This window comes from Rhipicephalus sanguineus, chromosome 6 (genome assembly GCF_013339695.2).
Source record: "Rhipicephalus sanguineus isolate Rsan-2018 chromosome 6, BIME_Rsan_1.4, whole genome shotgun sequence".
NCBI classification, from domain to species: domain Eukaryota; kingdom Metazoa; phylum Arthropoda; class Arachnida; order Ixodida; family Ixodidae; genus Rhipicephalus; species Rhipicephalus sanguineus.
Genome location: NC_051181.1, coordinates 47,579,874 through 47,601,985, shown reverse-complemented (window position 1 = coordinate 47,601,985; position 22,112 = coordinate 47,579,874). Strand labels below are relative to the sequence as shown.

Below are 22,112 nucleotides of genomic sequence, written 5' to 3'. Positions count from 1 at the left end.
TGTCGTCCCGCTAGTTTCCCTTGCAGCCGGGTTTCGATTGCTGCCATGGCAACAGGAAAGCGTGTGCTTATTGTTGTCACAATCACAGTCCTAATTTTCAAATAACGAGTGTCCAAGCCCTGTGTTGCACTTTATCGAGAAAGAGAGCGAGCAACAGGTGTAACGCAGGATCCTATTGGCTAATCACACGGCAAATGTTCGCCGTTCCTTTCCGGGCATAAACAAAAGAAATAGCGAACTTTTGTTGTTGTTTACGGACAATGCAAGTGTAGGATGACTGTCCACCGAAGGGCCTGATACCCTCCAGACAACAACAACAACAAAGACCCGGAAAGAGGAAATAGGAAAAAAAAAATCAGATATGGCAAAATAATGAAGAAATTCAGTATGGATATATTAACCATTGACTGTCATGCGCAATAAAAAGCTTTATCCTATCTACTTCAACTAAGAGAGCAGTCTTAAGTTCTAATGAATGCTCAGAAAGACCATCGTAAGCAAGTGGAGGAGCATCGTTGTATTTTAAGGTGAAAACGTCAGTGCAAACTATGACGGATCGCAAAGAAGAGATAAGACGAGCATGGTGCTCGTCTCATCTTTTCTTTTTGGTCCGTCCTGGTTTTCGCTGACGTTTTCATCTTAAAAGTTATGTACCAACTAGGCGCAACCACAGTTACATTGTTACATTCTTTTACTCATGTCACACAAGTTATGCCTCTTCGTTCTGTGTCTGGTGATAGCATATATGTTGTCTTATTTCTTCATAAGGCACTCGCGTGCTTGCACTTCATATTCATTTGCATAACATTGGGAATATACACCGACAGTCCAAATGCAGACTGCGTAACAGCTCTAAAGAAATACGCCGAACTTCGCAATCAGTGGTAATTACGTGGTTTGAGCCGGCACAGCGTCTCAATGCACACGGCCGCTCCCTGAAGAATAATGCAAGACCTGCCGTCCACTCAGTATTAGCTTTGCATTAAGTCTGTGTAATATATATGTGGGAGATGTCTCATGCTTGGAGAAAGGAGCTAGAGGCGCAGTGTCGCCACTTGGGAAATTCTTACTACAAGAAAGAAATTGTTCCTGCCCGCAGGTCCGAAGGATCAGACGGGTAAAAGCCGAGGCTTTGACGAGGAGGATCTTCTGGACGTGCGCCAATCACCACGCGACGCATCGCTGCGTTACCGAGAGTCACACATCTTCCGCTGTGTTCCTGCGCACCCGCAGTACACCTCAACTACATGGTGAGTGCGACACCTGTAGAGCTTGCAGTCACACCAAGCCGTGTACTGCCAGACACTGCGATCTCATATTTTTCCGCATCGGTTGTGGAAAGATCGAGACGACAGTTTGTGCCTTGCATTGTTAATACGTTTGTTTTTCCACTTATCTTCTCCAACTGGCAGAAATATCATGGTGGGATGCAGATATACTGGGACTAGAGGATCTCGCAGTTTTTAAACCTGTCAGAATATTTTTCAGTTATTTTAATTCATAATGAATCGTGAACTAACTCACCGCGAACATCTCTAGTGAAACTACAGTCTACATTTTATGAGATCCTTTACAGTATGCCTGCAGGATAATATGGCTATCACTGCTCTCGCTGATTAGCATTGTGGGTATCTCGCTGTTTTGAATGTGATTAGCACTATTAGGGCGCTCAATGTACGTGTGCTCCTAAATACTTTACCATAAACTTTGGTCCCTGCGTACTCTATGACCTAAAAAACAAAGCACAGAGGTACAGCGCCGAAGAAACAATGTTCAAAGCTAGCCGTTTCGACAGTTTGGGCCGCTGAGTGTGCGTAACATCCGGTATGTTTGACTCTTCAACAAATATCTCCGACGCGAACTTCAGCCATTGACTATGTGCTACTGCCTGTGTGCTGCACAATAATCAAACACTATGACAGCAATTTTCGGCCGGCTTGATATAGGTCAAATATCATTAGTCGCTCTTCAGTGAACCTGTCTGAACTCCGCTTCAGTCACTGGTAATCTGGCATTCCTTATCGAACGACCATCAATGAAGCTGTATGGCGTCACCGTTGGTTATTGCAGATATGTATATATTCATAATAATTATGTTAACATACATAAGATATCATTATAAATTACATACCTACCATAATACAGATGCATTATGCCATCTATTGTCTTTGAAGATGGAAGTGATGCCAATTTTAAGATAGCCTTTTTACGACATCATTCAGTAATGTAACTGACAACTTTTGTGGCTTTTTTGTGTCCCAGAACCATGATCATGTACAGTGTGAGAAAAAGCCGTGACCGAAAGCAACAATTCATTACACAATAAAGCGATAGCTATAGCGAAATCAGTATAGAGCACATAAAACTTCCGTGCTACCATGAATTTAGGTAATTTATTTGTATCCCGGGGACAGCCGAGATGTTGCGCGAAGCATGTGATTTAGCTGTGATCTCGCGTGTATTTCTCAGTTTAATTTTGCAATTTCTTTGAAAGCATGTTATTTGATTTCTTGGCATATACCTTCCCTAATAGCTATTTTTTTTCAACACGGGATGGCAGTTCGAGAAGAGTGGCCGAGACTGGTATTGGGAACACTCTAATTACATCATCAGCATGCGCTTTGGGATATGTGTACGAGTTCTCATTGATTCTTGAGCCTAGCCTGATAGAAACTGTTCTGCATTATAAATAATCCTATAAGATTTCACTTCGAAAAGAGCTTTATTAATTTTTTTTTGTATAATGAACGTAAGGCTTGGAGCTGGTGAACCTTAATTTTGCTTGCCATCTTACGGTCTCGCTAAAATTATTGCCATCTTCAAGTATGTATTCCAATGTGCTATATTTGAAAACTATTACTGTTTGACACCCTAGGAGCATAAACTGTTTGTCATAAGCTGATGCGCATTTGCTTTACATACAAAAATGACTATGCAATACTTTATAGCTTGCTTTTTATTAGGGGGAATGCCTATTTTGCCTGCCAGTCAAGTATTTTGGTAGGTGATGTCAGTATTTAATATTCCAATAGCGACATGGGAAACCTGCAAGACAGGCACTCGTCTAGTTGTCATCTATACTGGCTCCATTTTGCCATTTACAAACCATAGGAAGCAGAACGCGAGCGCCACTTGTTACCAATCTCAGTTTCCTCACCAATAATTCACTTTGTTCTTTTTTGTAGCGTTCCTATTGCAAGCTTCCGTTTCTTCTCCTTCGTCATCGTGGGTGTGACATTGTTTTTCCTTTTTGATCCAGTCGCACTCTTCCCAATTTCTTTTAATTTTGTTTGTTTTCGGAGCTAGACTTCCTCTGAAATTAGAGCCCTATCGAATGCGACCCCTGATACACCTTAGTGTGTAGGTGCCACAGTTTGTGTTTTGTCATCCTGAATATAGCCATGAGAATTCTTTGTATGTGCAGTACACTGGCCGAGAATCGTTATGTCACCCATGTACTCGTCATGTCGTCATATCGCCCATGTAATCGTTAAAGCACTTGCCTATTAAAAAGGAGGCACAGGAATCTCTTCCTGTGTTAGTCAATGTATGTAGCTCGCATCCCATTTTGTGTTTCTTTTGCACCTAAGAAGAGGCGATTTATATTAATCGGTGCTAGTTGACTGTATAAGTAGTCACTGCATCGGTGGAATGGGAGAGGCTCTCCAAACAGGTTGCCAGTGCTGTTCTGTTAATGTAGGGGAAAATATACGTACACTTCAGGCACCTTGATCGCAACAAAACGAGATCAATATTACTTACGGATACGCTTAATATACAGGAGTAAGATGTCTTGGGCAAGGGACAGCCGCTGTGTGATCACATGCAATTAATTTCAACTACAGAAAGAAACGTATAACAACAAATAATTAAAGGTACCGTGTTTTGGCATGGGGCCGCCTGGCTAATGCGTCATGGAGGTTCTGTTGATTAGCAAAGGGACATGAAATCTAATACAAGCCGAGTTAACCAAACTGCCAGAACGTTTGCGCACTGAGATGTACGGTACAGCATTACGCCGCTTCTCATAAAACAGAGTGAACGCAATACATTATGCCATTAGTGAAGCAGATCAAGCGTTGAACTTCTGAAAATTAATTTGCAGGACCTTTACAATGCCCTTTTCCGCATGCTTATGCAGGTTCAAAGAGGACGAAGAACTGCGCATCTTCACGCAGGATCCGAACCTTGAGGGTCTCATCCTCGTCGGCAACAACACCCTGTGGGTGAGAGAGATGGACGTGTCTCTGCGTGGCAACTACACTTGTCGAGTGTCCAGTGGTTCGGCCGTACGAGACCTCCACTTTAAGATCAGCTACGCTGGCCCGGCCATCGTGAAGCCTCCCTGCGAAATCGGTAAGCAATAGAACGATATCCGCATTAAGGACAAAGAAAAAGAAGCATAGCTCCTTTTCTGTACTCTCTACGGTGGCCACTTAGGCATACACTAATTTGATTCAGTGGGTGTCACATATGAGAAGCCTGCGTATTTAGGGTTTCGTGCTTTTAAAGAACACCGAATGGCTCCCCACAACAGTGCTATTACGTGGCGATGTGGAAACCGAACTCAAGACGCCCTTTAGACGGTTGACTGCGCTTTGAGATTGACTGTGCTTTGAAATGTTTAAGCCAGACATTTCTTCTGTTTAATGCACACAGGGACGCAGGTTTGCTGTTCGCACTGCCACGTATCGAACGTTGGAAACATCAACCTGCGCCCCTTGCTGGCTCTTTACTTAACAAAAAGTAAAAGCATTTGGACCTCAAATTCTTTCAGACCAGATTGCCTGAACTGTTCAAGCCTTCCAAAAGTTGCTTACAACTTAATATTTGAGATCAATATTCTTTACAGCTCTGTTTTACTTTTCTAACCGCCGTGTTTCGCTTAATATTATTTTTCGTGCGTTTCAGTATTTCCAATTGTACCACCAATACTATGGACATATTGGAATATGAAGAATAGCAAGACTGGAATATACGACAAACTCCTTTCCTTTTCCGACGTTAGCCCGAAGTAGTTTAACTAAATATTTTTGTCCGAAAGCAATATTTTAGTGAGAAACTCGACGTTAAAAGAAAATACATGTCATTGAGTACGTCTGCGATGTTGCGTGACGACTGCGCAGTGCAACGCAAGGTGCCTCAGGACACAAGCTTCACCCGAGGCGAGACGGTGATCCTGCCGTGCGAGACGAGCGGTTCCCACGTGGCCACCCACTGGACGCGCAACGGTGCCCAGCTTCGCACCGGAGTGGACCGCGTCACCATCCTGCCCATCGGCTTCTTGACCATCAACGACTCGCGGCCCGAGGACAGCGGCGTGTACGCGTGCGTCGCCACCGACGTCGCCAAGAACTGCTCACGTTCCTTCTCCGCCGCCGTGGCCGTCATGCCCAAGTCTCGACTTCAAGAAGGTCAGCACCTCAGCCTGCCACCGTCCGCCGCGAACTACAGCGCCCCTTTGCGCCAAAAACTGCCAGAAAAATAAAGCCTTACCTCCCCCACCTATCAGCACATTACTGAGACTGTTGCTTATGATGATAAACGCCGCTCTTGCGGCGAAAATAAACAGCAAATGTCCAGTGGCGCGGGTGCTTAACTTCCGTCGTAGCACGGAAGTACGGCTTGTGGCAGTGGACGCGTATATACGTGAGCCTTAAAGCATGATATGCTTACAAGACGATTTTGATGTCTCTCATTCATACCTTGCTCTAGCATACTGCCCTAATCGCCTAGTTAAGACGTAGTCGAGTAGGATAGCCAAGCAAACGCTGAATATCCAGAATGAGAAAAGATCCCCTCGGTTCCATTTACTCTGGTGGTTCATTACTCCAAAGAGTGTGTTTCTGAAATATCATTTCCTGCCAATTATGCGGCAGTCAGCGTTGCATCTCAGTGGTTCGAAGCTGCGTTCCGTGGACTTCACTGTACGCTACGTGAATTAGCGCTATTCTTGTCGCCTTAGCAATATTCGCGATATCTATACCGTGGCAGGTCTGGTGATTCGACAACCAAGCATGTTTTTATACGGTCGAATATTGATAACGTGATTCTGATTTGATATCAAGGTAATATCAAAGAAAGAAGGCCTTTCTATGAGCGTCGTATACTGGTCCTTTATCGCTCACCAGCTGAAAGTTAGTTATTGTGAAAAAGTTGCAGCTTGTCACTCCAATTTGTCAGTCCAGTTTGTCTGTTATGAGCATTTTGAAACAGCGCACTAACTCGAATGTTTTGAAATAGTTTAACAGTTTACATTTTCAAGTATCGTCACACAGTATGAGGAGAGGTATCAGCTTCTAGTCGCTTATTTTTGGCTTCACTTCTCAATATTTTATGGGAGAGGACAATCAATTCATGACTTAGGCGAAACTCAAATTTCCAAAGGTTTCGTAAAGCGTTCTGCACTTTGGTAATTTTCCTGGTTTTTTTGGGGATAACATAATACCTGCTTCATAACACCAGGTTATGCTTTTGCGGCGAATCGATAAATTTTTCTTGACATTTTATTTGTAGGTTCAAAAGCAATTCGATCAGTGCTTTAACAGTCTTTGCCAGCACTCTTGCTTCATTTATGGTCATGAGCGGACGAGTTTGTGCAGGTCTTCATTGGAAAATCAAATATAAATGAAAAGTATCACAGGACATATGATAACCGCGAATGATGCAAACAATACATTCACGACCTGTGTGTTGAAAAGCGCTACAACCAGTGGAAGCTAGGAGGATGCCTTAAAACTTTGCAAAATATTCCCAACTTTTCAACAGACTCAAAGTGCTCTCGTGTCAAAGTCTACTGCGATGTTCGGCCGAGGGCATTAATGAGTGCTGGTTATTTGAGCAAACTACTTATGGAGGCCGTCGGGCAGATAGATGCCCCTTCAAGTTGTGCAGTTTTTAACCATTTCACTTTTCACGCAAAAATTGCGAATCTTTGAGTCTACTGTGAATGATCATGTGTATGAATCCCCTTGTAATTTAATCGACAAGTGTCTAACGCACGCACTGCAACATACAAGGCTTGTGCATCACACGCGTAGATTTCAGCTTTCGTGTATACTCAGTAGCGAGCTAGACATATGCAAAAGGAATGATGAACAATTTGTCTTTACCACGTCACATGTGCTATAGACAAGCAGCACTAGCCATCAATTCTCCATAATCTTGGGCTTTACATTTACATATAGTTAAGTAGGCCTAATATCAGTATCCGTGACATCACTATTAAGCCATTTTAACCATGATAATATACGCAATTCGTTCAGTCCCCTTGTATTGTCATCGTCCCTGTTATATATCAGACATCTCGAACTGAGAGCCTGGTAACAAACGTGCCTATAAATGAAGCTTTGTTTGCATCTACTAACTCTGAGGCATACATTTGACGTTTCGAACTGTGATCTCCGACATTACTCTTTCGGGGTTTTGAGTGGAAACAATGTGTGACTACTGCTACATGGTTTCACAGAAGGCACGACGCGAAAATAGTAGGTCAGCTGCTTTCCAGTTTGATGATGGAACAAGTAGCGCCAAATACTCTTCTATATCATCTCAAGTCTCACAGCTGTGCAGTTCACAAGCACACCTCTTGTACACGTCAGTCTCCGCCGCAAGGAGTCGTACATGATTGCACAGGCAAAGAAAGGCCACGCAGGACCTCGCAAGATATTAATCAAGTAATACTTGACTGCTGTTCTGCGGAAAAGGTGTTTCACCTTTTAAAACTAGCAGCAGACCCGCAATATGGTCACGCAAAACATGCAACTTTCTTGTAGGCCTTTCTTAATGTCCAGCTTTACCATATCTGTGGTTCATGTTGCGCAGATGCGCCGACACTCTACGTATGATGAAGAAGAAAACTCTGGACACCACACGAAAAAAATAAGTATGACATATATTCTGTGACAAAGTACGTACAAAGTGACTTCCAACAACAGAGAGAGCAAGTGGGTAAAGCGTGAACAGAAATTCAATTAACAAGTTTTGTTGAGAGCTGTTGCACACATCTCTTCTGCAAAATCTAGAACACGATAAATCAGCACTTCGAAGGGAGCTTGGCTTATCTCATAAAAGGAGGCATCGATATTTCCTACCCATGTGGGAAACTTCGCATAAGACAAGGCCTGATAGTATAGTCCTCACGTAAAGCTTTCTGACGAGGCTACACTTACACATTCCTGATAGTTCCACCTCCTGGACTGTCAAAGTAGTAAGGTTTCTGCAAAGTGAGCGTGTCTAACGCGACTGCATCCTAATCTGTGACCATTAACCGACGCACGCGCCTTTGTTCGCATCCTCTCGTATCTTGCAGTGTGCGGCCGTGTGGACCTCGACAAGGCGAACGCACCGGCGGAAAGGATCTCCGGTGGCCACGATGCGCCCAAGGGAGCCCATCCATGGCAGGTACAGGCTCGGCCTCCCCTTTTTATCTCTCGTCGCTCTGGGCCGCATCGCCCTCGCCGCCAATTTAGTGGCGACGCCAGCGCCTCAGCCGCTGGCAACAGAACTGCTGGACGGGTATACCCCTCGTCTGGGCGCCCTTCACATAAAGAAAGAGAAAAAAAACGCGAAAGAAAACAAGATTACCTCTCCTATATCGGTGGCCGCATCGAGCGCCTCGCAACCCCTTCGGCGACACGACCGGAGAGGAAAAAACTGCTCGCCGCCCCGTTTCGCAACACCCTCCCTCCTGATTTTTCCAGGAATTGCCGAAGCGTGATTAAATGCGGCCGCTGGAATGGTAAACACGCTAGCTCATTTCTTGACCTCCCGGGCCATTCTCCCGGCTTTTTTTTTTTTCACATAGATTTCGTGAGTATTCGTGGGAATGCTCCAGTGTGCGCGTATGTCGACGATCGTGGTGATTCTCTCGAGAGAAGCAGCTATCATGCTCGTGAAGTTTGTGCGTTTCTTTATACATACGTAAGGGCGTATTTATGTGTGTGCGTTTTCTTTAACGAGAGATGGGCATTCCAGTGTTTTGAGCTCGAACACGCCGCCTTTTTATAAGGGTCTGACTAGAGGCCTGCGAAACGCCCAGCGACCTCCGTTTCCTTCTACGTCGCACTCGATTTATTGCTCACGACATGAAAGAAAGAAAGTCGCTGCTACGCACAAAAGGTGCCGTGCGCATTTATGGCCGGGCCATTTTACTCATCTTGGACTACAATATCATTCTTCTTTTTTTTTGCGCTGTTGTTTACTTGCTCAGCGGCGCCGGCTTGAGATTTCGAAGAGCTACGCTGTGGGAGTCATGGCTATGACATCTATGACACTCGGTTCAGCAAGCGTGTTTTCTCCTGTACTCCCGACTAATGACTCTGCGTACTTTCTTCCCCGTGTTTGGCCTTGCAAATGTCGACGCACTACGGCCTGCCTTTTATTAAGTTTCTGTGGGCACAAGAATAATAACGAAAAATGAAATAGAGAATCACATTTTACCTGCACTCTCCATTAAGCGTAGTCAGACCTCACGTTTCAGAAAAGCTTTTTTTTTTTTCACTTTTCTTTAACTCGGTACAAGCGCATACGCTAATATCGCGCGTCTTGCGAAGTATACAGCAGTTGGCCAAAACTCGCATGTATTACCAGGCCAACTCCAATGCCGTGCGCCATTTTACTGATTGGTATGCGACTTACACTGTAGGGCAAGCATAAACATAAAAAAGAGGTATTTTACCTTTCGGCCTTACGAACCCTGCAGAGGCGCGTTCCGATTACTTTTTTTTTGTCCTCTATTCGCTCACTACGCTTATGTTTTTACGATGGTTGTAAGAACGCATCCTTCTCTTCGAGCTAAATGTTTGTGCGTCACCTTATCCTGAAGGTTGCAATGCGGGCACGTCTAAATTTAGTGCCACCTTTGATAGGCCGGTTGTATAATACAGTCTTCCGCTTTTAAAGTTGTTATATTTTATAACTATATATACCGCTGTAAAAGAACGCTACCTTGTTCTGAGCAGCTATAAATAAAATAAGAACTTTGCACGTTGCATAAATGTGGTACATTCACGAAACTACGAGATCAATGGCAAATAACTCAATAAGCGCTCTGCAATAGCAGCGTTCGACAAGGAGGCGTCGTAATGTTCAAAAGAAGGATATTTTTATATATCGGACACTTATTCGTTCCTAATATCTAGAGTGAAAAGCAGTGTTTGCTTGTCAGTGGCAACTGTCTGTTTTGCGTATCCCAAATACGCAAAGAAGTTCACATAAAGAATTGATCCTTGATCAAAGCTCCGCGGCGACATAAATCCTTCGTGCATTCTGCAACAATTATACGTCTTGGTGCACGTGGCGTTTTAACATCATGGGTAATTGTGCACGGTCGAAAGTTATGTCAATGCTTCACGCTTTACATAGCTGCCAATTCTCTTGAACTGATGTCGACTTCTTGGCATGTTGGGCCGACGTGGTGCTTAGCACAGAAATTTCGCTCGTGTGTGTTCCTTATTCTCGCCCTCCTTCAATTTACTGCCCTAAATACCGAGAATTTTTCCTTGTTTTCAGCTCAGGTTCTTTATTCTATTTTACGAATGTTCCATGGAGATTTATATATTATGGATATGCAAACCACAGGCAAACTTTATTAGAACGGGATACCTCAATGCGTAAATAGAAAGTTTCAACTGGCCGTTTCCCCATCAGTACATCTCCACGTTTCACAAAGACCAATAGAAAATTATATTTAAAAAACAGGAGTGACTGGTATGCACGCACGTGCAGTCACTTTAGTATGAAACGGTAATAATTGCACTGCTATGCATCAACACTGAGGGCTCTGCAGAGAAGCACAATGCGTAAAGGCTAGAAATATTTGAAAGCTTAAAGAGGAGACACCATTTCCGGCACTGCCACTGTGTCTTGTCAAAGATCACCATCGTGGCGCCCTCTGAAGTCTTCAGGTGGCTTCGCTGAAAGATGGGTCGCTTCAGATAACAGTGATCTTAACAGTCTTGCTGGTATTTGGACACGTCACCTTGGCTCCCGTTTTCCTCGTAGACTAGCGCTTCTACTGTCATTGCAGCCAGCGGGTAAACCCCTTTTAAAGGGGTCAAAATCTCAAGACCACAGTTTTCAAGGCCTTTCAAAGGTTTTCTCTCGTGAAAATTGCACCGTCCTGGTTAAATGCGTCTTCCGCTTACGCGTTTTTTTTTCTTCTCTTCTCTCTATTGCAGTAGCTACCTCTGTTACCAGTTTGTCCGCGCGCGTCCTCGTACGGCAACACCCAACGCATCTTAGTACGGTTCCCTACTAGCGCTGTTTCTCGACCGCCGATTAAAATTCTTCGTCTCATTCTCGCGTCCAGTACACGCTCTTTAAGCTCCCATAATGTGCCAATACATTTGGATATCTCACAAACATCCGGACGTCGACTTGAACCCCCCCCCCCTCTCGTGTATTTGGTATTGCCTGCCGAAAACATGTGCAGCTCTAAGTTCACCCAGTTCTGACACGACTGCAAGACATGAACTGGTTACCTTTAGAATGCGACATGTTTGCAGCAGCAACTAAATGTCACATATTTGGACCAAAGATGCGTGATTGAGGTTTGTGTATTATCGCTGTTGCCTCAGCATTCTCACGTTTGTAAATCATACAATAAAATGATTAATTTGAAAATCGGACAAGGTTGACTAAGGTGAACGTGTTGTTAACTTCAAGAACGGGAGAGATGTATGATGTCCTCACTCTTTAATACTCGCACGACTTTGCACATACGTTACTGTCGTGTCTCTTATGACCTTTGTTTCAAATATGCAGGCGGGTGACAGGCACATACGCACATGCCCCGTGGCATTACCCTTCTTGTTATCATACGAGTTCCCATTACATGGAAGCATGCGCCTGCTATTTCAATTATTGGTGTTCCTCATCTAAAATGTATGCTTCTGAGCGTCTTGATTCAATGCCGCAGAGTATTCTTGAATATAGTTTTTGCGGTTTTAGAGGGAATTCTCACCGCGACTGCAGCGTATTTTAGGGGCAGTTTAGTGTGTAGTGCGGCGTGTATAGAGGCACTTCCAAGTGCAGTATCTGAACAGAGCCTTGTCATTCGTGCAGGCTCTTCTCCGCTATCGCAGCGGCGACGCCTTCTGCAGTGGCAGCTTGGTGAGCGAGCGATACGTGCTGACGGCGGCCCACTGCGTCGAGAACCTGCGCACGCGAACAGCTCAAATCGAGGTGGCACTCGGCAAGCTGTACGTGGACCAAGTGGAGGCCGAAGAACTCGTGACTGACGTTCGCGACATCCGCATACACCCCAACTATCGATTGGTCACCGTCGACAGTGACATTGCTCTGGTGAGTAGGCGACGACGCGTCAGTGCGTTTAGAAGCTGCAACTGCACCATACCGCCGGACCATTCTCGCGCCTTAAGATGTTTGCTGACTTTGCTCATTTAACCACTGAGAAACATTGTCCCACTGTGTTACGAGGTTTTGATTTGTCTGTTTTCCTTGATTTAGAAAAGCATATTATTGGGGCTTTACGTCTCAGAACCACGATATTATTGAGGGACGCCATGGAGGAGGGCCCCGGATATTTTGAGCACTTGAGGTTCTTTAGAGCGCACCTAAATCTAGGAACACGGGCCTCTAGCATTCCACCTCCATAGAAATGTGGCCGCCGCGGCGAGGATTCGATCCCGCAACCATTGGATCAAGAGTCCAGTACTGTAACCACCAGACCACCGTGGCGGGTTTTCTTTAAAAATAGCACTCGCAGAAATGTGACACTGTGAAGATAATTCTTAAGGAGCAGTTATATTCCAACGTTTTTAGAAATGAAGGAAGGAACACGACTTTCAAGGGCTCGTTTTTTTTTTTTTTTGTTAGACACAACATTAATGAGAAGTAACAGACAATAATGCTAAAAAAGTATAGGGGATGTTGTTTCCTTGGCATTATTCGCAATTTCCTGTTATTATTGTCTTCCAGTTCTCATTAACGTTTTCAGGACGTAAGGTGACATCCGGCAAAGTCTAATATGCCACTCGGTAACTTTGATGGGGCGAACAGGCGTGTTGCTGCGACGCATGCACTGGAAGCCGCCACCCCGCCACCGCGCACGCGCTGTCTGGCTTGCTTTGGTAGCTGGTCTGTCTGTTTACCTGGATCCGCACATTGGTGTTCATGCTAATGCATTCTGGTCAGAAGGCGATGGCGAACGACTCGAAATAGAGCAGGCTTTATCTCCGTGATAGTGAGGCATCACCGGATACGTCGGCACACAAAATGTAACAGTGACTGTCGTTCGCTGACGTAGTGTAGCCATGAGAAGCACTCGCACATGCGAGCATTACCTTGGAATATATGTATACCTAGAGGTATAGTTGTCTCGTTCGCCAAAACATCTGACAAGGCTTCTGTAAACAACTGAAAATTATTATGGTAATACTGGAAAGGTAGTGAGCAGGAACTCACTCGGTCGTGTTCCATTCATTTTTAGCTTAGTTTTTCACTTCATTTTCATTTAGCTTACGTACAAGGTAAACTGTGTTGGCAACCGGAGCCGAGAGGTAGTTGAAGAACCGCTAGCAAGGTATTAAGGAAATTCCAGAATGGGAGGGCTGGAGAATAACTTAGTATGTGGCAGCTTTATATAGAATACGAAAATGACCCCAGTCCAACAACAGCGTGCAATACGACAGGAGAAACCACAGACGAGGAGAGTGGTGGCCAATGAACGAGAGCTTACTCGTGCTCAAGATGTCCACAAAAAAACAAAAAAAACACACATCTTGGACGACGTCCATGCTATGTAGCTTTCTTCTTTATTCAATATAGCCTTGCTATAGCTACATAATTGGCATTCTTCTCGTGCATCTGGCGGTGGAAGTATTGTTGCGTGAAGACGGGAAACCAAAATTGGCACGTAAAGGTATCGGTGAATTCTAGTGGCGCTACGTAAACACAGAGTGCTACGTGCCACAGATTGGAGAAGGTGGAGGTGAAGAGGCCTTCCCCCGTCTTTTGGCAACGTTCCATATTTGGATTGAACGGCATGACGCTATAACCTACGCACGAGCAACTCTCAGACATGCATGGTACGCTCGTGTTTACTTTTTACGCTGTGTTATAGCACCGCTTATAGAAGGATATGATTACTTGCACGCCCTCTGTGCGATCACGGCACTCCCATGTCCTGAAATATATATAACTCTCCTTCTCAGCACGAACCGTAGCTAAACAGACGCGTGAACCGTGACCATCGATATGTATCATTATAATGTCTATGGCTGACTATGATGCTACCACAAACACCTTCCGCTGCTAATGTATGGATCCGAGGGGCTCCCCGCAGCGTATGCACAAATCTATATAAAGAGAGAGTAGTAAAAACCTTGAATAATACAATAAACTATTCATTACAGAGCCTACGAGTAAATCACAATATGGTTTTACCACGCAACGCCACAACACTCTTTATAGGTGGCATACTTGATTGGCCAATGTTCATTCAGGAAACGTTATTAAATACGAAGCATTTCTTAGCGCACTTTGGCCACTTCGAGCATACCTACCTACCTACCTACCTACCTACCTACCTACCTACCTACCTACCTACCTACCTACCTACCTACCTACCTACCTACCTACCTACCTACCTACCTACCTACCGACCAACCTGCCTGCCTGCCTGCCTGCCTGCCTGCCTGCCTGCCTACCTACCTACCTACCTACCTACCTACCTACCTACCTACCCCACTACCTACCTACCTACCTACCTACCTACCTACCTACCTACCTACCTACCTGCCTGCCTGCCTGCCTGCCTGCCTGCCCGCCCGCCCGCCCGCCCGCCCGCCCGCCCGCCCGCCCACCCACCCACCCACCCACCCACCCGTCTGTCTGTCTGTCTGTCTGTCTGTCTGTCTGTCTGTCTGTCTGTCTGTCTGTCTGTCTGTCTGTCTGTCTATCTATCTATCTATCTATCTATCTATCTATCTATCTATCTGTCTATCTATCTATCTATCTATCTATCTATCTATCTATCTATCTATCTATCTATCTATCTATCTATCTATTTATCTATCTATCTATCTATCTATCTTACCGCCTACGTCTTTGTGCTACCGTGGCCGTTTCGTCAACTGGATGTACACCAAAATTGGTATGGTGTGGCAAGAGTTTATAACGAAAATAAATGACAGGTTGTAGCATGGAAATCATGAGAAGCATGTCATGTACGGCATGATTTACATGAGACGGTCTTGGTGCGCTCGTGGCGTTTAACTTAATATATGTGAAGATTGGTATGGTATGGTATGACATGACATGAGTATATGACAGGTCATGCGTTGTATACATACCAGAATGTACGTTTCGTCAGCATGGTATATACTAGATTGAACACTCATGCATACATAACAAGCATGCGATAGTGAGCGATGTGTCATGGCATGAATGCCTTGATTTGCCTCGCAGACAAACAAAGCGGTGTATACAGCTAATCGCTGACCGCTTTTGGCGCTGCACTTCTTGCCATGTAAAAGGTCGGATAGTCCAGTGAGATTATATGAACATTGAGAATTATTTACACAAATCAGATCTGGCACCTTTGGGATCAATTATTGCGAAGTTTCTTTGAGAAAGAATCATTCCAGCATTATACTTAATGTCTAGAACAAAATGCAGTGTTTTAAACCCCTTATTTTCCTTCCAAAATAAAAATCATTTCTTCTTTCCGCGATAAAAACACATTATAATAACACTAGAATAAAAGGTAATTTTGTTTCCTTTCCAGGTTTCCTCAATTTAAAAATAACTAGGCATAACATTGCCTTTCAGTAAAACAAAGTTTGTAAGGTTTTTTTTTTTGTTGTTAAAATGCACATTTTTAATAATAGTGTGTGTCGCCTCCGCCCTTAGTTGCGCTTCAATAGCAACTCCCATAAACCCTCTTGTTGATGTCTCTCGAAATATTTTCTAGACCGCTCTTCATCCAAACTTTCGCGAGCACTTCAATAGATATTAAAATTTGTAAGGAGAATCAAGTTGTCCAGAGTACTCACAAAAGAGAAAGTACATGTTGTTTACTTAAACACGTCAATTCTTCTTTAAAATTACATTCAAGTTCCCCACTCCTAGCTGCGCTAGGTAGAGGGAATGTATAGCTGCGACATCTTCTGGCACTTGTAAGTTACAGCACGTTGATACTTTACTAACAACGCTGATAACTGACGGCCACTTTAATGCACCAATTTGCTCGGGAGCCAGTAGAACAATGTTTCACATGCTTGCCATCAGGTGTCCGATGCGTCCAGCTCCGCATTACGCAATATTATTTAAGCTTACCAATGCGTTGTAAAGAACGGAAATTATGAAAGCTGTTGTCAACAGATGGAAACATAGGGTTTGACAAGGGTGTAATTCCTTGTGAACATCTTGCCTTGTGTGCAAGTGGTCGCGCCATCGTCGACAGCTTCTTCGATAGCGGCAGCATACGACGACGGTGGTGGTATTGCCGATGAATTGATAGCCCTTTGAAAGTCCGCATACTTGATTGCGCAATAACAATTTCAGGAATTACAATTTGTTATATTCACGGTGCCTTGAAACGTCGGGATGTTCCTCAGTATCATCTTCCTGCTATTATCGTTATATTTAATGCCCGCCTTTTCAGATCCGCAGCGCGAATATCGAAAAAACGAACACCAAGAAGTGACAGGAACATTCCCGTTCGGCCACTCTTGCGTATTTGTCGATGCTGTTGTTAGCAGCTAAAACGTTGTGCTGCTATGTAAAAGAACTCAGGTTCGATTTTTGCCTCCGTCAAAAGGCTTCCGCATTCTGAAGGAGGTGAAATGCAGATACTATCGTGCAACTTGATTTAGGTGCACGTTAAAGAACCCCTGGTGGCAATACCCCTGGTGACAATACGTTAAAGAACCCCTGGTGGCAAATATACAATAGTCCTAGCGCGTGATCCCTTGGTCATTTCACTGAATTATTACTACTGGCCCGTATTGACGTGTTCGTGTAAACTTGCCAGCTTTATTCACATGTAACGCCTTCGGTTTGTTGCAGGTCGAGCTGGCTGAGCACGTCCCTTTCAGCACGCTTGTCAGACCCGTGTGCCTAGGCGAGACAGACCAGATCGAGAAGGACTTCTTTCTACACTCCAAGCAGAAGGCATTCGTGTCCGGATGGGGCCGTACCATGAACAACAAGCGTGCATCCAGCCGCCTACAAGAAGTCGAGGTGCCCATTCACTCGCCCGACACCTGCCGGCGGTCCACAAATTTCACGGTACGCACGAACCAAGCCTTATCTACTCCAGCGTCCCCAAGGAAGTCTTATAAGGAGGTGTTCGCTTGTTACTGAAGATGCTTTTCAGGCCACAGTCCAGTCAATTTTTCTATTTTCGAGAGGGCTTCTATCCAAACTTGTTAGTTTATCGCTAACTTTTTTCTTTCACTTGCGTACTTTACGCATTAATGTGTTCCAGTAGATTGTCTTAATATACGCGTTTCTGATGAAGAGCTATATGTAGCTACATACGAAGTTATTTGTTTGTCCATATACTGTGGTTAGAGCTAGGGCAGAAATGTGTGCGTGCAAGCGTTCTATCCCTGAGCGAACTCTTGCAAGCGAACTGCACATTCTCATGTTGATGTTTTATTTGTTTTAGTTTGCTATTTTTTATTTACTTGTTCATTCTTGTTTTTAGGTAATCATTTCTTTTTTGCGCCGCAGAAATTATAGAAATCGAGTAGTCGAGAAGATATAAACCTGAACATCTCCACAGCAAGCCAACTGGAACAAAAAAGAACAGAATGAACAGAGCAGAAAAAAAATTGCTTTTCAGTTTAGAAACCACAGGAAGTTTTATTGTTTTATTGATATTTGCCTTCGTGTATTTCAGTCGGTTACTCTGTACTCAAGTTTAAACGGTGAAACATGCGCAGGTGACCGAGAATATGTTGTGCGCGGGCGCAACGACGGGAGGAATTGCGCGGGACGCCTGCGACGGAGACAGTGGCGGACCCCTGGTGGCGGAACGCGGGGGCCGCTGGTACCTTCTTGGAATCGTCAGCTGGGGTGACAGCGTACTGTGTGGTACCAAGGGCAGCTACGGATTCTACACCAAAGTGAACCGCTTTCACCAATGGGTCAAGAGCATCATCAGCTGAGACACTCGCCGCACCGTCACTCTGCGGAGTGGAAGGGAACCAGATTAGTCCACTGCACGCCAAGTCAAGCCCTGGAGCTGTCCAGGTCCAACTGAACTTCTCAGGACAGAGGGGAACGACCTCGACACATGACAAAACATACACACGAACATGCTTAAGAACACTGTGCTACAGACTGACTAGAGTGAACGCCGGCGGTGATTTAACTCCGCTGAGTAATTCCGCTGGTTACTCTCAGGCGTCAGGGGGTTGAAATGTGACAGGAAAAGAAACAACAGTCAGAAGGAAATCAAAATGTTGACAGGAAGGGGGATTGACTGCAGAAAACACGGCGAGCACAGACAGAAAAACACCACATACACGACTGAACCCATGCACGCGCCCATGGCCTACTTACGCATGAAGTGCAATATTTGTGCTCATATTCAACGCTAGGTGGCGCGGCAGCACGGTGAACTGTGACTGACTAGTGTGCTACTTTTTCGAAATGCTAGAAGGACAGAAGCGCGCTGTCAAGTGTCGTTGGACGGTTATCCAACGTTGCAAACGCTAGTCCTAACGAGGGGGAAATGGGAAGCTTTTGCGAAGAGAACGACACCATCAGGGAGGCCTAGTTAGATGGTAACACTAAAAAGAAGTTAGCAGATACTAACGTCACATTTGAAATAATGTCCATTGTTGGCAGATTTCACAGGCGCTAAGGAATTGAGTTCTCATTTTTAAAGGGCCAGTGTCCGCTGCATAATTCCGCGATAATTGGTTGTAGAGTGTTTACGGTGTTTAGTGATTATTTAGGAACCACAAATTATGTTACCTCAAAATAAAATGCAGCTCCTCATAGAAGTTAGCCAGCGTAATTATTTCGGCTGTTCAATGAATGATTCCCTTGGTGTCTTGTTTTGCTTCATGTCACATACTTTTTCATACTTAATACTCAAGTGGGTTCTGTACATAGATGTGTTGAAAGCGGTTTACAGTGAATAACGTCAGATGTGTTGCGTGACAGCGTCTACGAACCGTCAAGTGTTGCTTCGCCGTGCCATTCGTGGGACTTAGTGATACAACCAAGCAACCGATGCTGATGCATATTTATAACCACTCCTCATGACCGCGCGAAAAATGGCGTCCGCTAAACTTCAAATTGTATTTGTTGAGACATACAGCGGTAACGGGGAGGGGGGGGGGGGAGTACTAGAAAGGGAGAGGAAATATGTGTTACGCAAATATTTATATGCAGTTCCGTCCACATGCAAAGTTTCAATTCAGATATGCGGATTCTGGTATCAGGTGTCTGTGTCGCGCTGCCATGATTCATGAGTTTTCGTATGGCCAACTAACCCGTTTTTCCTGGCTATCTGCGTATTGTATGTTATTTTATGAAGGCTGCGCCCGTATTCCGTGATGTTTTTTTGCATATAACTGAACTTTAATTCATAAAGTATGTAGAGATCGGAGTGAAATCTTTCCCAAGCACCCCTGGAAGTGTTCCACATTCTAGTCTTGTGCAGGCTATAATACTCAAGCCGCCCTTCAAAATTTTCAATCTTAGACGAAGAAACCCAGTTTCTTTTAGACCTACTCACTCAGTCTTGCCTTGTAAAATGCTACAAGCTCAATTGTTCTTCACTGATTTCGTCGGGGTCGCATTGATGGCTGAGAATGCATGCACAGAGTATCATGTGAATTGTTTCCGATGGGCCACCAACTGTGAGAGTTGTGCCATACAAACGGCAATAAACTCCTGACATCGCTTAGAACGAGTCATTGCGTGAACCGTGTACATGTCTTGCTTTTTATTGTGTTTCTATGAGTGTCAACCTTATTGCGCGTTTACAAGTGTGTGCAATATGCACCCTCACCGATGTGTGTTATAGTGTGTTCATTACTTGATGTCTTAAGCAAGTGAATAAATTGGTTACTTCGAGCTTGAATTGCTATTGACGTCTGCATATCTCCAGCAGCTGCAGTGCTCGCTTTGCGAGCGCATTGCTGTCGCAAAGAATGCGATATAAAGGAAAGAGAGCTGTATATTTCCTCTTTCCCAGGCGTCCTTTTCACACTGCACTAGATCCACATAGTCAGAGAGACGATAGGGGAAAAGCGCCTCATAGGGCCGATACAATAAAATATCCGTGATCAACACTTCTTGCGCAAAATTTTCTCAGACAACGGACGAAACAGACACGGACGGGCGCAAAGTTCAACTGATTTTATTATCAACAAGTGACATAAATATATACACAAATATGACTATGACAAAAGAAAAACCAATGGCACAGGTGTGCAGTGTGTCAGCGTACATCAGCTACTCCCTCCCCCAAATGTAGTGTTCCTTCTGTAGTGAGGAAGAGAAAGAAGAGCTTCCGCGTCTGTCGTTGCTGTGCGCGCGATCTACCTTCGTGTTCTGCCGGTGCTACCTCGGCTGTTTAAGACGTCGCTGTCTGATAATAAATCGTCGTACGACATATGGTGGAGGTTGCTGGAATCCCTGGCCTCAACCTGGAACTTCGCAACCGAACGTTGCCGGCTGTTTCCAACACTATGACCGACGCTGTCGACAATCAGCCTGAAGCCGCCGCCCATTCCACCAGCTGCGGCGCCGTCCAGCGGCAACGCGACCCTCCAGTCTTTAGCGCAGCAGGTGAGACTGACGCCGAAGACTGGCTCTCAATCTATGAGCGCGTCAGCGAGCACAACAAGTGGGATGACCCGGCCAAACTACGTGCCGTGATCTTCTATCTCGCTGACGTTGCGAACCTCTGGTTCCACAATCATGAGCGTCAACTGCAGACCTGGTCCGCTTTCAAGACAGCGTTCACGGAAGTGTTCGGCCGCCCCACCTTGCGAAAGCTCCGCGCTGAGCAACGTCTACGCCAGCGCGCTCAACTGCCTGGTGAGACGTACACGAGCTACATAGAGGATGTCGTGGACCTTTGTGCCCGCGTCGATTCCTCCATGAGCGAAGAGGACCAAGTGAAGCATGTCCTCAAAGGCATCGAGGACGACGCCTTCCAGATGCTTCTTGCGCGAAACCCTACTTCTGTTGCGGCCATCGTCACACTCTGCCAGAGCTTCGATGAGTTGCGTCGACAAAGGGTCCTTGCGCGCGGCGCTATTGCACCTGCCAACTCGCTCTCGGGTCTCACGCTTACCGCCAACCCGGCGTCCGATATGTCACTCTCCGGCCAGATTAAGGACTTCATTCGTGAAGAGGTGGCGCGCCAACTGTCCATGCTTCCGCTAGGCGATCGCCCTGTACAGCCTGCCACACCTCTGGCTGATCCCATCAGAAGGGCCATCCGCGAGGAGCTTGCCGAGTCGCTCCCGTTGACTCAGCCATTCGCTCCCGTCACTGCACCTCTGACTTATGCTGCAGTCGCAGCGCGACCTGCGCATCCAACCGTCGCATTTCCGGCCGCGATGCGACCACGAACATCTCCACCTCCCTTGTCGCCTCAAGTTCCACCTCGAAGCCATTTTCCGAACCCCTGGCGCACACGTGACAACCGGCCCATCTGCTTCGCTTGCGGTTTCGCCGGCCACGTCGCACGCTTCTGCAATCGTCGCATGCCTTCTGCTAATCCAACTGTTGCAGTAACTGGTTACGGTTATTCGCATGATGATACCGGCAATGCCGTGCGTTCCAACCCCGACTTTTCGCCGCTACCTCGACGTCCTTTCGCCAACCATCGATCACCCTCCCCACGTCGTCGCTCGCCGTCGCCCTTACGTCGTCGCCAGTCGCCAAGCGAGGGAAACTAGCTGCTGCAGTTCCGCAGGCACGAACTGCAAGCTCCGCGACTTCTACAAGGCCTGCACAGTCGCCGCGCAATTTATTGGACGTTATAGTTGAAGGAACTGCCGCAATAGCGCTTATTGATACTGGGGCTGCCGTTTCTGTCATAGACGAGAAGCTTTGTAGAAAACTGCATAAGGTCACCACGCCACTATCTGGCATGCTCCTGCGCACTG

General features: G+C 45.5%; 1 protein-coding gene across 3 annotated transcripts in view; it reads left to right on the top strand.

The window, feature by feature from the left end:
• LOC119395758 (inactive serine protease PAMR1) overlaps window positions 1–19,314 on the top strand; it is a 61,524-nt gene extending 42,210 nt beyond the window's left edge. For 2 of the 3 annotated variants that reach the window (XM_037662763.2, XM_037662762.2), the window contains exons 7-13: window positions 1,100–1,250; window positions 4,142–4,356; window positions 5,127–5,414; window positions 8,312–8,403; window positions 12,067–12,306; window positions 17,035–17,256; window positions 17,916–19,314. In XM_037662763.2, coding sequence (XP_037518691.1) covers window positions 1,100–1,250; window positions 4,142–4,356; window positions 5,127–5,414; window positions 8,312–8,403; window positions 12,067–12,306; window positions 17,035–17,256; window positions 17,916–18,140 — 1,433 coding nt within the window. In that variant the 3' untranslated portion in view covers window positions 18,141–19,314. The remainder of the gene's footprint in view (window positions 1–1,099; window positions 1,251–4,141; window positions 4,357–5,126; window positions 5,415–8,311; window positions 8,404–12,066; window positions 12,307–17,034; window positions 17,257–17,915) is intronic. The other variant, XM_037662765.2, reaches the window with a different exon arrangement.
• The last annotated feature ends 2,798 nt before the right edge of the window (window positions 19,315–22,112 follow it).